We start from the raw sequence: 16,050 nt of genomic DNA, 5'->3' as shown, positions 1-16,050 counted from the left end.
GGACGGTGAAAAATTCCCAAAAAATTCACATAATTCTATTTTGCATTGCAGAACAACATATTAAAATTTCATGAAATTCTCTGGATTTTGTTGTAGCCATCGAACCACCTTAAGTAAAAAACACAATTTTTAATATAAAACTAATAAAATATATTTGATTTAATGTCACAGTAAATGAAACAATTAGGCAAAAAGATCATAGACAATAAATTATTAAAATACTTTAACGTATAATAGTATCCAATAATCATCCAATTACATACATAAAAATTGAAGTGAAGAGAATAATTATTTTAATTTTAATTACTATTAAGCAGTAAAAGGAATAAATCTATTATTTTAAAGTATATTCTGTTTCGCTCTAACTTATTGCACCACTGTGCACTAGGAAGATTTTCGAAAAAGAACAGATGGACTGTTTGATATGCGCATTGCGGCTTGCGCCGCCCTTGCGCGTCGCTCGTCTGTCGCTCGTTATGCGCGAGCGCGAGACGCGAGACGCGACAGTTTGCATACTGCATATGGCGGGCGGTATCATGTTGTTGGCGTTTACGGTTTCCCGAGAGAGATCTCGTTCACGAGTGCCGTCGCCGGCGAATTTCGCGTAAGGTAGGGTCGTTGTCGCGGTGCCGATGGTCATCGACGACCGACGGCGCCCGGTCGAGCGCGGCGCGATGCGGTGCCCCATGCCCGCGATCTCGGCCGGCTTCGGCGAGCAGATTGAGGTTAGCTTTTTGAATTTGCGCCCGTTTGCGCCGTCGCCGTTCCATGGCAACGCGCCAACACGCCCGACGCCGTGACGCTGACGCGCCTGTCTTTTTCCAGGAATACGAAGTGTTGAATCTACTGGGCAAAGGCGGGTACGGGAGCGTCTATCGGGCGAGATGTCTCCGCAGCGGCATGGAAGTCGCGATCAAAATGGTAATTTCCTTGTCCATCTTTTCTTGGAGTTTAGAGGACTGACGCCTGTTGCTCCAGTCGCATTGTCGAGCTCCAAGACATTTACCTTTAAAATATGAACTTCGAAATGCATACGCAAAGCCGATCTCGGCAAGATTTGAGGTATTGGGCAAAAGAAATTGGACCAATGTCAATTCTTGAGGTCGCAAACACTCTAGTGGCTTGCTCCGTACTCGGCGAGTTATACAAATACAAAATTTATTGCGAGGCTTCTTCCGCCGTTGCTTCAAAGGGGACAATCTATATCTACATGTCCTCTTTATGTCTACTTGTCCCTGTAGATCGACAAGAAAATGATGCAAGCTGCTGGGATGATAGATAGAGTGAGGCAGGAAGTAGGAATACATTCACGGTTGAAACATCCCGCTATCCTGGAGGTATACACGTGCTTTCAGGATGCAAATTACGTGTACCTGGTTTTAGAATTATGTCACAACGGAGAGCTTCAACGCTACCTCAAAGCGCAGGGCACCAAAACCCTATCCGAGGAACACGGTACATAATTTATACATGCATGAGAAAGGATACATTTAAAATTTTTAATTACAATTGTAACAAAATTTTGCTGTTTTAGCCGCCTATATAATCAAACAAGTGGTGCACGGTTTGGTTTATCTCCATTCCCACCAAATACTTCACAGAGATCTGTCGCTGTCCAATCTACTCTTGACCAGAGATATGCAGGTGGTACGTAAAAAAAAAGAAATATGCAACATTTGTTATAAGGCAAAAAATTCGTTTCTTTTTTATTCCAACTTGATTTCTGTGCTCGCAGAAAATAGCTGATTTCGGACTGGCCACGCAGTTGAATAAGCCGGACGAAAAGCACTTGACTATGTGCGGCACGCCAAATTATATCTCGCCCGAGGTGAGTGCTTCCTGAAAATTGTCGTACGGACCGCGATGTCTCACGCAGGATTGTAACATTTTCAAAAATCTTCAGGTTGCCACGAGATCTTCGCACGGCCCGGAAGCGGATGTATGGAGCTTGGGATGTATGTTGTATACTCTGTTGGTGGGCAGGCCACCGTTTGAAACCGATGCGATTAAGAGCACCCTAACTCGAGTGGTCATGGCGGACTATGAAATGCCGCTTCATCTGTCTGACAATGCAAGGGATCTGATAGATAAATTACTGAAGAAGAACCCGAAAGAAAGGATATCCTTGCGGGACATTCATAAGCACCCATTTATAACGAGCATAGAAAAGAGTAGGCTACGCAACGTAAGTGACACGTACTTAAGATATAATATCAGGTGTAAATTTGAACAAGTCTTTAATAACGGGGAAAAAATATTATTGAATTGACGAGTTCACGAATAATACAGCGTTTTGTTTCACGTTTTGTTTATCCAGGAAAGAAACGGTACGAGCAAAAATGCGTTTACCGATGGCATGATGGATTCCGGGCTTGGTAGGACACTTTCGTCGTACGGTCGGCCGAAAATGCGATCCCGATCGGAGGAGAGAATCTCCACGACACCGATGATGCCTATGGTCAGTGTGAGAAGTGAGCCGTTGTCCGAGCCTATTATGAAAATGCATTTGCACGGTGCGAGATATGCCCATCACCGCTTGAAGGAAGACTCATTGATGAGCATTCCGATGTCACGCGATAAAGCATTCTCGCAAAGCGAACAGTACGGCGTCTACAACGACTCTGAGAGACCGAGGATGGTGGAAAGGCACAGGCCAAGGAAGGAAAACATCCCGGAGAACCGTAGCGCGGAAGGAACTGAGAAAAGCACAAAGTTACAAGTGTCGCCCTTAAATTCTAACAGACTGCAACCTACCAGGCACAGAACGAAGGGCGCGATTCTCACTATTCTGGATAACGGGGAAGTGTGCATCGAGTTTATCAAGCGTAGAAACGGCACGGTACGTAGAGAAGAGAATCGCTTTATTCTATTTAAAAAAAATGGTAGATATACATTTGTACAATAAATGCAAGAATGTAAAAATACCAAATATTTTTCATGTCGTAGGAAAAGATAAGCGAAGTGTGCAGAATATCAGGTGACGGCCTGCGAGTCGTTCTCTACAAGCCGAACACGACTACGGAGATTGGCTCGCAACCGCTACCGTTGCCTAACCGAGGCGCCGATAGTATTTATTCGTACGAGAATTTGCCGACGTGCCACCATCGAAAGTATCTGTACGCCTATCGTTTCGTGAAGCTGGTTCAGGCAAAAACTCCAAAATTGACATTGTACACTCAACGCTCCAAGTGTCTGTTCATGGAAAACGGTCCGCAACCTGATTGCGAAGTGCACTTTTACAACGGAGTAAAGGTACTGTCGATTCTCATGCATTATGTAGTGATGTATGCAGTGATAAAATTAAATAAAAACTGATTGTGTGTACGATATAAAATAATCTCAAGCTGCAAAAGTTAATATCATGATTCTTATACATTGTTAATTAAATTACATCTAATATTTAAATTTTATTTAAGATTTGTATATTTTATATAATGTATAAGGCTCACAAGATTAAAATCAAATAAATAAATAAAGGGCAATGAGCCGTAACAGGATGACAGTGTTAATATATTCAGTGTAATAATACAAAAATAGTTATAAACGTTTCTGTTCTAATATCGAACCATCCTCAGTGTTCAAATTATATATGCAAAGAGAAAAGTATTCCCGAGAACATTATTACATAAAACGAACGTATAGAAGTAGAACGAAAGTCATAATATTACGCGCGAACTCCTTTAATTCCATCGGACGGAGAAGACGAAATCGTTTTTGTATTATTACACTGAATATATTAACACTGTCATTCTGTTACGGCTCGTTGCCCTTTGTATATTTTATATTTAGTTTTTATATTTCATATTCTAGGTTGTCCGAGTGGATGGTGTTGTGAAGATCACCGATAACAGCGGTACGTTTGTCGAGAGTACGTACCCGTCGCATCTCGAGACCTATTACGAGCATTACTCGGAATGTTATCAGCGTTGCTTGCTACTGGAATCCACCCTAGCATCTTTGGAGGCAGCTACCGGGCATTCCTACTTCCCCGCGATAATCGGACGACGGCCTCACACGGCTTTGAGTGATTCTCCCTGTTTTCAGGGGAAAGAAAATGTCTCGCACCACACCACAAATGGTTCCCCCAATGTAAGTAGCGGACAGGATGCCTGATTTTTCCGCTTTGCTGAATTAACGTTGAACCTCTTTCAGTTGCCGTCGTTTGACGCTTCCTGCTCCGTCATCTCGACGGCGACTTCCAGGTCGCGCAAGATGAACTCCATGCATAATTCTAATCACCATAATGTGACCAAGGTGGCGGTGCCGGGAATCGGTTTTGTTACGAAATTGTCATCTGGCGATATTAGGGTTGACTACAGGGACGGAACCGCTTTAACTGTAAATTTCCTAAATATCGTTTATTAATTTAATTATCGATTTAACTTTAACGACAAAATATTCACGATAGTTTTCTAATCGACACGTCACTCAAATTTTATCGACAATTGTGGTTTGTTACACAGGTAAGTCCACAAAGTCACCATGGCGACATCACGTACGAAAGTAAGGACGGCATCGCTATACGATTTAACAAGCATCATCAGCAGAACTTGGAGATATCGGTCCAAGAGAAGCTCCGGCAATTGCCGACGGTTATCAAATATTTCATAAACCCGATGCACCAAGGCATTCGGTAGTTCCGCACGAAAATGTAGAATATTTTGTATAGTACAAGAAATCACCCTCGTCCATGGACTGTAAGCTTGCTATAGATTTATAAATTAGCATAGATTTATAGATAGCTTATACAAATTTAAATATAGCTTTATGATTATTTCCTAAGTATATATAATAACGAGAAAAATAAAGAGAAATATATTATATTCTTATCTTATCTGATACGCTCAGTTCGAGTTGCTATTGCTATTTTAATATTCATTTGTAAGAAACAAAAAAAAATAGAGAGAAAGCTCGTTAAATAGTAAAACAAGGGGAATAGGGTGTTTTTCAAATATCGATATTTATTTTTATAGATAGAAGACGAGAGGCAATTGTTGATACTATATTATATATATATATGGAAAATTTGAGAATAATTCTTATAAGAGTGGAATAAAATTGAAAATTTTTCCATTGTTTGCGATACGTGAAGGGACATTCTGCGAAATCCGGTATCTCCTACTCCTCAAAGTGATAAACTAAGCAGGTATATTTATTGTTACATTTCTCGATATAGAAGATATATTTTTAAATCATCATTACGATCGCTGGTTCGCCCCGCCGAGCAGCAACGAGAAACAAATTTCTAATAAATCAGGTAAACCACGAGAACATGCAAGTTCCCAATTTTCATAAAAATTGTTACAGCAGATCCCTCCTATTCCCGCATCTTCCCGCAAAATCCCTTCATCACGACTTTTGAGATTCTACTCGTCGGATCGGATTGTCAGAGAATACGGGCATTCTCGCCTTTGGTCGCCTCGGCGCGTTTATTTGCGACTCCCCGATCGAATCGGGGTCACAGCCGGTCATCATCGCCTCCCGCCAAGCCCCGCTCCATTGAAGGGACCGACGAGCGCCGAGCGCTTACTACAGCACGCCCTACGATTCGTCGCCGGAGCAACGATCCCATTCACCATACAGAAAGTAACGGACGACGCGTTCGTGACGCCATGTTGAGTCTCCGGCCGAAGATACCCCGTGTAAGTCGTTCCCCCTGATCCCCGAAATTCCGACGTGCCCGCGCGCGTGTAATTGCGCGTGATAAGATCGATAAGATCGTCGGCGCGCGACGAGAGATCCATCGGTGTGGACCGTTCGCGGGTGGTCGATCTTGCATCTCGTCGACGCGCAGTCTCCCGGAGTGGCTCTGACAGATGGTAAACAAGCGAGTTATAACGCAGTGGTATCTGTGAAGTGGAGATCAAGAACCTGTAAGCATAATTAGCATAAAATTCCTCGAATAGTTCTGAATAGTCTTCGCGTGGATGGGTAGCTAGTGGAATTGAGAGTCCATCGGATTCGCCAGTTTCATCCTTCTCTCTCTCTTTTACGGCTAGCGATCGCGAGTGGGATGTCCTTCGCTGTCGCGGCCGTGGGACGCGCGATCGCCGCGGTAATTAACGAGCAACTGCTGCTGTAATCGCGGATTCCTGCGAAGCGTATACGGGCGCTGCCCATCCCACCTTCTCCGGGCATTATTAACCTCAGGCGAGCGACTCTGCAAACTGCAAACATGGGTAAGTCGCTGATCTCGACGAGAATCTCACTTTTCGGGTCTTCTGCTGTAAATTAACATGATCGTGCGATGCCCAGATCCGATTTAGGACCGTCGTGCGAGCGTCCATAACAACGGTATCCATACGGTTGTAAACATTGGGGCTACTCGAGGTTCGACGCGCTCGATACAATGAGCTAATCAACTGATCGAGACCGAGCTATTTTTGATACGATGTGAATTATAATTGACGCAGCACGGACGAGCGCGAAGAAAGCTTGTTAAGTGTTATTAAGAGACGGATGACGTTCGCACGCAAGTGAAGGAGTTCTGGATGAGGACAATAATAGACGCCGCGCGCTAATTATTTCCGTCGGAGACGTCGTGGCGCGTTAACGGCACGTTTACATTGCCGAGTTTGTGAATGGACTAGCGTATAATTAGCGAATATAGTTAAACACATGTCGCGCGTTATCTGACCGAACTGTAGATAAGTGATTAGTCATCCGTCTGTGGTATGGTTTAGTCATTGGCCGAACGCCCAGCTCTCGCGGCCACGCGTTCTTCGTTTTTATTGTTACTGTCGGAGTGTCGGATCGTTTATTGTTGCTCTTACAATTATATTTAAAATGGCGAGGTTGAAGAAACTACGTCAGGCTAGAGAGAGCGTGCCGCTGCGCGGCAACTTTGGGAGTAACGCTAGCCTAGACAGATTTTCCGAGCGTAGTCTACACGGACTAAATTCGAAGGAACGAACTTGTAGTAAGTGTCTGAAAATGCTGTTGGAATGTGACGATAAACAGTACGAGTTGCCCTGTGACAAATGTAGACGCGATAAAATTGAATTCTGCTCTTCGTTACAATAGATTCTGTTGTAATTTATTTCAACAGTTACGTATCTTACGGGGGGTTAATATCTCTCTTTGAAAAATTTACTTGACACACTATGCTATATTATCACTGTTATATTTATATTGATTGTGACAACTTCAATTAAATATGTAAACGGACATAGCGTCCCATAACAAAATGACAAATATTAAAGGAATTTCCTTGTTTAGGAAACATGTGCAACGAATGCATGGCCAGGGTGCCGTATGCGACTCTCATAGCAACCATCATGTGTTGTCTGGGAGTCGGAATCTTCTGCGGAACTATGTACCGAGGTGCGACGTTGTGTGCTCTTATGATGGATCAGGTAAATCACGCGTGAGAGTACTTGGTGCTTTTGATTTCAAAGTAAAGATTCTGTAAATCTCAAGTTACAAAATTAATCCAGGTGTTCCATTTGCATCTTGGATGGTTGGAAGCGGTGCAGCTAGTATTTGCGTCGATCGGAGCTTGCATGGCAGCCTTAGGATTCATGATTTTGTGCGTCGGTTGTCTCGCAACTGGTGCTACGAGGCACAAAGTCTACCGTGCGTGGAGATCCCGAGTGGGTGGGCGTATCTCCTGTGCTGTTGTAAGTTTTTAAAGTGGAAAATCCTTTATTATTCCCCATTAATGGAAAAATCACGGTGCGACTACAAGCTATTTTAATTATCTTAATATATACATCTTTATTTTCCAGTTTATGACTATCATCTACATCCTGCAAATAGTTTGGCTTTTGATATTTGCATTCCTGGTTATTACTACGCTGGTATTTACCATATTCTGGGGCCTGTGCAGCAATCCACGTGTCCAGTCTCTTGATGACTGCATTGATTTCACTCAATTCGGTAAGTTTTCACACGTCGATATATAAATAGACTGAAACTACGACGTTGTATTTAAGTCCATCTATATTCTAGTTTATTATATAGTATTTATGTTAATCGTTTGTTATATAAAAACTAAGAATTGATAAAGAGCAAGCAAATTCGTGCCGTTTCAGGCTTCATGTTTCCAAATAACACACGGGTGCAGGACATGCAAGTGTGCGGACCCCAGGAGGTCAAGCTCTTCTGCAAGGATTTTGTGGAGAAGGCCGAGGTGATGTTCATCTTGGCGACCGTGGCGAGCATGCTCGTGATTTTAAGTTTGATACACTACCTGATGTGCTTGTCCGCTAACTACGCGCACATACGAGATCACGAGAAGTTCCAGGAACTGCAGGAGCTGCAGTACCTGCAGGACGCGACCGATCCGGACTCCCCGCAGCCGGGAATGGGTACTCTCGGCTCTCATCGCGGCAAAGACAGGTTCTAGGACACGGCCCGCGAGATCTTCACTATGAACCCTTTGTAAGGAGCCTATCGTCCACCTGACTGTCCACGTAGGTCATCCTTGCGCCCGATTGGAAATCTCTTCCGGGTACCACTTCCTCTTCTCTATGTACCTAAATTCGGTATTCTGCTCATCGCGGTGTGTCTGTCGCCGTCTACGGTAGTTTACTGATTCGAGGATCTTGCGGGAACCAACTCTATGCCGTCCATTTTATCTGCGACTGTAATCGTATGTAAGCATCTACTTCGTTTTATGTAAAAAAGATGTTTATTGAGGCACGTGCCGGTTTGTCGTAAAACTTTCATCTTTAACGCGAATCGCTCGATCAAAGAGATCTCTTGCGATCGATTCGCGGAGTTTCGGTCTAGAGCGTAAAACGTTCACGACGATATCATTCCATGAGCTTCGTATTCATAGGAAAAGTATTTGAAATGTAGCCTTGTGCGAAATGCGCAAGATTCCAGCGCGCACAGAGATTTGTATTTACTTGAAAGTATTTTATTTCACTTCAGTGTACGCGCACACGCACGCTGTATTGTGCGTAATAGTGTTATGCGAGTGTTGACGACTTTAGATCATTTGCCGGTCTAATCTTTCGGTATTAGGGCTAATTCTCGGACTATACATACCACGTACTATGTCTTCAGTACTGAGAGATTTTTTTACGAAAGAGATTTCTTTTTTTTATACGTGTTTACATACTAGGCTACTAAGCATATATTTTCGTTACATTACGGACATTTAAAGCATGCTGGGAAAATTACTTTGAAATAATAAAAAAGACAACTGTTACATAGGATATACAAAGATCAAACTAACAACGACCGCGTATACAGCAATTGTTAAGATGATTATTAATCAAATTTTCATTGAATATTTTCCCAGCGTGCTTGCTAAGAAATATTCATGTCGTTTGTGCAATTATATAAGCGAAAAGCTCATCTTTCACTTTAAGCAGCTTTCCACGGAGATAAAATGTTACAGAAAACGTAACATCGTGCATATAGAAGAATATATATTCGTGGATTCTGCGTATATATGTATGTATAATATCGAATGTTGTGAAAAGAACAATATATTTTTCCGAATAGTAAAAGAATTCCGCTATCAATAGAGAAAGGAATATTAGAGAAAGGAACGAAAGTTATATAAATTCCTCTATGCACGTTACTTGTGCCAAAGTAAAGAATTTTTGCTCTAAACAAAGATCTATGACTTATGTAACACGTCAATGTTGAGGCACAAATTTAAAAAAATATATATACGTACAATCGCGAGCTCGACTCGCCACATATTATTACTTGCTCAAATGATTTGATGATGATCGCTGATTTTCGTAATGAGTGCGATTACCGGATGAAAAACCTTGCGCGTCCCGCAACTTAAATTAGAGATACGATTTTTTTATCCACGATAATTCTAGATTACTTTATTATACACACCTGATGAGTAAAATGACACACATATCAAATGGCAATTTGAATTTATATGCAGCTGCAAAAGGTTGTATACAATAGAGAAGGATAAAACGGCACGCAGTTATTGTTTGTTTTTAAGGAAAGAACTTTGATTTATTGCACTGTAAAAACTACGTGCCGCGTTCGAAAGTATAATTACAATGTATATTCTATTATATTAATGAATAAAAAAATATTTCCCTCTTACAAAGTGTGTGTCTCTGCATATATTTCAAAGTTTCCGTATTAATTATCTATAGTTTTCGTAGCTTTGGTACGTAATTTACATTATCATGGTAGACAAAGTATGTACAGTGATAGTTAAATTACACATTTTGTACAGTCCTTCGTTCGTCGCGTGACGTTCAGTCCTCGTCGAACTGGAGGTCCAGCTCCAGGTCGAGGGCACTGACTTCTTGGAGGGTGTTGATGAACGTGTATCGCGAAAAGATCATGTACAACTTTCGAAACCAGACGTACTGAGACTTGTGTGCGGCCATGGCACTCTGCAAGGGAAAGATAACGTTTAAGAAAGAGGTCTGCGCGTTAAACGCGATGATTAATTGTCTCGCCATAACGAGGCAGAATGTTCCGATTTACTTTGATCGTTCGCTTCTGCTCGTACGTCACCAGATACCAGTACGAGGCCGAGAGTAGGCTGACGGGCAAATCTAAGAGTTGAATGTACTTCCTGATTATATTAACGGACTCTAACACATATAGCTTGCAATCTGGAACACGATCGGACTTATATATCATACGAACCTGCTATATTTGTATATCAATCGAGCGAACGATACTCACAAGGAGGTACTTTTTTTTCTATGCACAACGCGGCGATTGCAAAATACAAGGAGATATGATTTTTATGCCGGCTCACTCCGTGTTTGTCGAACGTAACGACGGCGTTGATTTTATACATTTCTACGTATTGCAAGATGCTCTCTGCAACCGTGTCCGTTGGCCACTGTACGCCCTGATCGTCCGGCAACTCGCTGCTCCTGCACATTTGTTCATCCGACTATTATACAAGAGATAGTTATTTCTATTTTATCATATTCCTCACCGCATATTTAACACTTGAATGAAGTTGGATGCAGTTATGCAATAAGGCTGAATAAGGAACCATTTTTATATTTTTAATTCTGTATTGCAAAGTAATACTTCACATGGACGGGAAATTTTCTAAAAATGCATATAACACATGGAATTACATTTGACGTAACGTCGGCGCCGAATCTTATTTCTAACATTTCGAAATTTTCTCTGGCAAAGAAGGAAGTTTGGAGTTGGTCCCGCATTGCAGAACCGTGTCCAATTGTTCATGTTGCAAAAGTTAGACAAGTACATCTAGTGTTAAATATGCCGTTAGAATAAAGCGATCCTACGATATTTCCTCGAAAAAAAAAAAAACGTAAATAATTGGAGCACATGTGAGCGCTTGTAAATGACGTTTCCCGTAGGCACACTCACATAATGATCGTCACGTTAGCCTCCGGGATTCCCAGCACCTTCGCACACGCCCACAGCTCGTCTACCCTCTTTCTGTCCCCACCTGCAAGCATACTGGTAAACATCAATAGACACAGCGTTTACGTGACGTCTAGCCTGGTTCATTCCCGGATCGTCGCTCACGATCCTGGGACGACGGAGAGGCCCGCTAGTGACATGTACCCATGGATAAGCACAGGAGGTAGATCTCGCTGGCCTTGGAGCGGGCCAGCCAGTAGACCAACGGCCCGAAGAACATCACCTCGTCGTCCGGATGAGCGGTGACCAGGAGAAGTCTACCGGGTGGGCCTGGCAGCTGCCAGGCGGCATGGCCCACCCGTTTGAGGACCGCGTAGAGGAAGACACAGACGCAGAGGTACGCGAGCAGGGCGATCAGCAGCTGCCACGAGATCTCGCGGATGTAGAAGCACCACCAGGAGATCGCCTCGTTGAGCTGCAGGCTGAGGTACAGCCGCACGTACTCCAGGTCGGCCATCATCCTGAGAATCCCCGCGTGCACGACGTGGCGCGTGACCTGTCGCGCGAGCTATCGCGGGCCCGCCATGTCGCCGATAACGCGCGAGTTATCGCCCGCGAGCGAGAACGCGACGTTCCCCGGAGCCGCGCAGCGGCCGAGTTTGAGGTTAGGTCGCGCCGATTTGGCGGACCGTCTGAGCAGTCGCCGTTTTCGGCCAGGAGGAACTGTGGAGGACAGGGACAGGAGGAACCGAGAGAGGAAGATATTCAGGGGGAGAGGGAAACGGTGGACGTGCGAGACGTAAGACGTGAAACCATAATTTAATATATTAACTTCCAGATGAGATAATTATTTTCGTATATAAACATTATTTCAATCCCGTTATTAAAAAATGTGAAATATATCTAGATTTACATTTTACTATAATATCCTATATCGCCTCGGGAGTCGGTCAGAGATTATTTCTTAAAAATTAGGTAATCGCAATTACAGCTGACGTCGTCAGCATGACGCAATCAGAGGTTAATTAAGAAGAAACGAGATAATTGCGGGTAATTGACCCGTTACGTGATTCAAGCGTTGCGCGAAGGTCAAAGGAAAATAGATAAAACTTTAAAGTTTCAAAAAATCAATACGAATCGACAGGTATATCGAACTACGAGCGCGCGAGCTTATCGACCTCTCGATTACTCTCGAAAGCTCCGCGGCTGCGACGCTGCGTTCAGCGTTGTGTTTTTCGTGATCGACGTGATCTGTTTTTGCAACGATATTTCTACCCCAAGTTTTCCCTCGAATAAATTCTAAATACTTAGATAAGAATAGGAAGAGAGGAGAGATTTTATAGACATTTTATCGTTGATAGCCGAAAATTCCCTTGGCACTGAACGCCGCGAAGTGCCAAAAGCCTGCCGCAGGTTATGTCACCGCGCGAGAGGTAGTCGGAAAATCGAGAATTCCGGGACGATGAACGATCAGGAGGAGGTGGACCTGTACCGAGACACGTATGTGAGATATTTAGGTAATGGCAAGAATATTTTTAAGTACTGTTATCGAAATTTTCTGTCATCCTTCTCTCGTTTTGTGTTTCACGATTCTGCACGACGTACAAGTCATACTTGATTTATAAATAATTAATAAAAAACAGTAAAGCAAATCGGCGTTTCAAGAAGATTCTTTTGTACATAGGCCAACAAGGTGTAAATTCTGTTTTTTTTTTTTAGGTTATGCGAACGAGGTTGGAGAAGCGTTTAGGAGCCTGGTACCAAAATCCGTCGTGTGGTTCAGTTATGCGTTGTCAAGCGGATATGTTCTCGCAGACACGGTGCACAAAGGTGCGAAGGTCTACCAGGTACTGTGGGAATGGTCAAATTTTAACGGGGATAATTATCGGACATTTTAACAGCTTCTATTATTACAGGCGGACACCACGCCACAGAGAACCAAAAACGTCCTGTTGTCCACGTCAGATACCTTGATATGGCAGTCGTTCGCGTCGGTGATAATTCCCGGCTTTACCATAAATAGGATTTGCGCGGCAGTTCAGTTTGCTCAAAGAAAGAGTGCAAGAGCAGCTTGGAAGAAGCCTTGGATCACTACGCTTATTGGTTTGGTGTCCATTCCTTTCATAATACATCCCATAGACCACGCCGTGGAAAGAGCGATGGATGTTAGTTACAGGAAATGGACGGGATACCATCCAAAGGAGCCTCTATGCGGTGTGAAACACGAATAACGATAGTTGTTCGTACAGGTAGTTAATTATATAGTATGTAACCTGAGAGAGGTCGTGCTTAAGCGAGCTATATAATATATTGGAGAATTTATTCAATTTTGTACACAAAGCAACTCAAAGATCTTATATTAATACTGGTGGAAGAATATAATATATTTTTTTATGATCTCTATCTAAGGACGATTTAATGATCAAATTGATGCCTGAAAGTTTCCTTAAAATCATCAAAATGTAAATTAAAATTCTTTGTGATGTGATATACAGATAAGGATAATGAAATACGAAATAAACTCTATGAAAGAATAACTTAAGATGAATTTAAATTAAGTTAAGCTAAACTCAGTATCTGCAAATCGCGTTTCAGATAAACATATTTACACGATCTCTCCTGGTCTAGAAAAACGGTACACAGTATTACTGCCAGATATAAGATAGTACAACAGAATGCACTTAGAATATTTTATTGTTAATTGCAAAAATGTAAAATATTTTTGTTATAATGTACATATTACACAGCTATATGTGCATTAAGATTTTTAGCTGGCTTTGCCGCAATTGTTAAGCTGTTGAATAAAGTTATTGATTTAATTCCCCGTTCCCTATCTCGTAATCATCTTCGCTTTAACGCATCGTTATGTTTTCGATTTAATATTTTCTATAACTAATATCTTTCTTATTTTTCTCCCGTTATTATATTAAGTAGAAAATAATACGATAATCCACTTTTGTGTATTTCTTACTCAAAATGAATTCGAAAAGGAAATGACGTCTTGTTTTTATTTTATCATTATTATTTTTTTTCCAGAAATTTATCATCGCGATATTAGAGGAATTCAGACAGTGCCGCAAAGTAGGAATGGTTTCGCAAGTTATGCACGGCGAAAGGTTCTCCGACGGTTTCCACGGTGCGGCGGTTAATAACGGCGCGATGTAGGGTAACACCCGTTTCATGAAAATGCATCGCGCAAAAAATGCTACCGCATCGCGCGGCGGCGTTATAATTATACCGCAAGCAGCGCCGATTACGAGATCATTATCTGGCCGTACCACACAATTTCCCCTTGCTATCGCGGCCGAATCTGAGGTCCCGCGCTCACGATAAACGCGATTGTAATCGATATACATTTCTTAATGTGCGCGATTCGAGCGAGTTTCGCATTAAGACATCAATGGCACCGACTAAGCGTTTTCCCGCGAGCGTAATTTTCGATCGTCAGATAACGTGATGAATTTTTCCGCAAGGAATAAATGACGCAAGATATACATTGGGACGTATCCATTTCGCGAAATAGAATTTCTAACGCGCGAAATCGACGGAATTGGCTCTGTGGCAATCTCTTAGATCCCTTTTCGCATCTTCTTGTATCCGCGATATTTTAGTAGCAATACTTCGAAATCACTTTTATTCGCGTGATTCTCGTTCCGGAGTGCCTTCGAATTCCTGTTTTTATTTTGACAAAAAGATCGACGTCGGCCCTTTTTAAAAAAGAATTAATATATCGAATTAATTAGCGATTAGAAATCTGCCGGCGAATCTTTCGTAAATCTCCGACGACGCGGCATTCTTAAAAACGTTTACGTTCTCGTCATACTGTAATATTGCAATACTGTTTAATATATTTATATATTATTATATAACGTATTTATATTTCTGTTTTGCGAATGAAAAGAAAATAGCGGAAAAATGACGATCAAACAAGCGAAATGTTTGAAGCGTTTAAACAATTAAATATTATCTTAAATATCGAAACAATCAAATATCGCTTTAAATATCGATAAAACGATAATAAATGTATCTTCTCTATCCTTTCGTTTCTTATTCCGAATGAATAAGTTACGATAACACATGCTTGAACATTTTCGAGGCATTGGCATTGATGATAGCGGACCAACGATAAAATTCCGCACAACTTCGCAATTAACGATATTAGGGATAAAATCGCTAATTGTAACAAATACATATGTAATAGAAAGTGATCACGTTTCACGCTTGTCAATACAACGAACGATACGTGCCGCCGTTTTCTCGCTCGAGCGACCGAATTGATTTTGAAATATATTGTCGGATATTTTCTGTTAGGTTTTTTACGGCTTTTCCTGGAACTCGAGGTTGACGTCAACAACGCTCGTTTGATTTCGGCCGCGCGCGTCGCGCCCACGCAAGGTCGCCGCGCTACCATTCGCACGCGGACCTCCGAGCGGGCCGGGCAACGGCGCATGTCGCGTTATTTTTCGGAGTACGAATCGCCGGTGTCGACAAAATGCGAAATGCGATTATTCTCCTCGTCTCATCCGTCACGATTAGAGATTATTGGCGATCAATCGTTGTCTTCGAAAATGTTTCCGAAGCTGGAATTACCGCGCGATTCGTCCACTTTGGACTTGGACTCGGGATTAGAATCGGGAGGACGAGAGGAACGGCCGGGGGACAGTCGAATGGAACGGAAAGTCGCGCATTATCGTCTCATCGCGACATTTAATTGCTTTTTTAACGCTTCGACTCGGACGTGCCGCGGTCGTAATTTCT

At 42.4% G+C, this 16,050-nt stretch overlaps 3 protein-coding genes across 8 annotated transcripts; 2 read left to right on the top strand and 1 right to left on the bottom strand.

The window, feature by feature from the left end:
• Window positions 1-465: 465 nt before the first annotated feature.
• On the top strand, window positions 466-9,861 carry LOC112467990 (serine/threonine-protein kinase PLK4). 5 transcript variants are annotated; one of them, XM_025036969.1, is made up of 13 exons: window positions 633-725; window positions 826-921; window positions 1,242-1,455; window positions 1,535-1,647; window positions 1,736-1,828; window positions 1,904-2,185; window positions 2,318-2,839; window positions 2,947-3,252; window positions 3,811-4,089; window positions 4,153-4,338; window positions 4,464-4,697; window positions 4,974-5,873; window positions 6,000-6,179. In XM_025036969.1, exons 1-11 carry the CDS (start codon window positions 633-635, stop codon window positions 4,635-4,637), a joined length of 2,358 nt encoding a protein of 785 aa, XP_024892737.1. In that variant the 3' UTR covers window positions 4,638-4,697; window positions 4,974-5,873; window positions 6,000-6,179. The 5 variants fall into 5 exon arrangements, with proteins under 5 accessions (XP_024892736.1, XP_024892737.1, XP_024892735.1 ...); XM_025036967.1 differs by having other exon boundaries at window positions 4,464-5,146; window positions 5,311-5,873; XM_025036968.1 differs by having other exon boundaries at window positions 466-725; window positions 4,464-5,873.
• On the bottom strand, window positions 9,832-11,832 carry LOC112467991 (N-acetylglucosaminyl-phosphatidylinositol de-N-acetylase). Its single transcript, XM_025036973.1, has 5 exons — window positions 11,497-11,832; window positions 11,296-11,377; window positions 10,627-10,823; window positions 10,423-10,553; window positions 9,832-10,328 (listed from the first exon to the last, which is right to left on the bottom strand). Exons 1-5 carry the CDS (start codon window positions 11,810-11,812, stop codon window positions 10,188-10,190), a joined length of 867 nt encoding a protein of 288 aa, XP_024892741.1. The 5' UTR covers window positions 11,813-11,832; the 3' UTR covers window positions 9,832-10,187.
• A 176-nt stretch (window positions 11,833-12,008) lies between these two features.
• Window positions 12,009-15,086, top strand: LOC112467992 (mitochondrial fission process protein 1). 2 transcript variants are annotated; one of them, XM_025036974.1, is made up of 4 exons: window positions 12,009-12,091; window positions 12,654-12,809; window positions 13,012-13,139; window positions 13,209-14,111. In XM_025036974.1, the coding sequence occupies exons 2-4, from the start codon at window positions 12,755-12,757 to the stop codon at window positions 13,521-13,523; spliced, it is 498 nt and encodes a 165-aa protein (XP_024892742.1). In that variant the 5' UTR covers window positions 12,009-12,091; window positions 12,654-12,754; the 3' UTR covers window positions 13,524-14,111. The 2 variants fall into 2 exon arrangements, with proteins under 2 accessions (XP_024892742.1, XP_024892743.1); XM_025036975.1 differs by lacking the exon at window positions 12,009-12,091 and adding an exon at window positions 14,329-15,086 and having other exon boundaries at window positions 12,265-12,809; window positions 13,209-13,541.
• Window positions 15,087-16,050: the final 964 nt, after the last annotated feature.

Source organism: Temnothorax curvispinosus, unplaced genomic scaffold, assembly GCF_003070985.1.
Source record: "Temnothorax curvispinosus isolate PA1 unplaced genomic scaffold, ASM307098v1 QBEX01017951.1, whole genome shotgun sequence".
Lineage (NCBI taxonomy): Eukaryota > Metazoa > Arthropoda > Insecta > Hymenoptera > Formicidae > Temnothorax > Temnothorax curvispinosus.
This window is presented reverse-complemented; position numbering and strand designations above follow the sequence as displayed.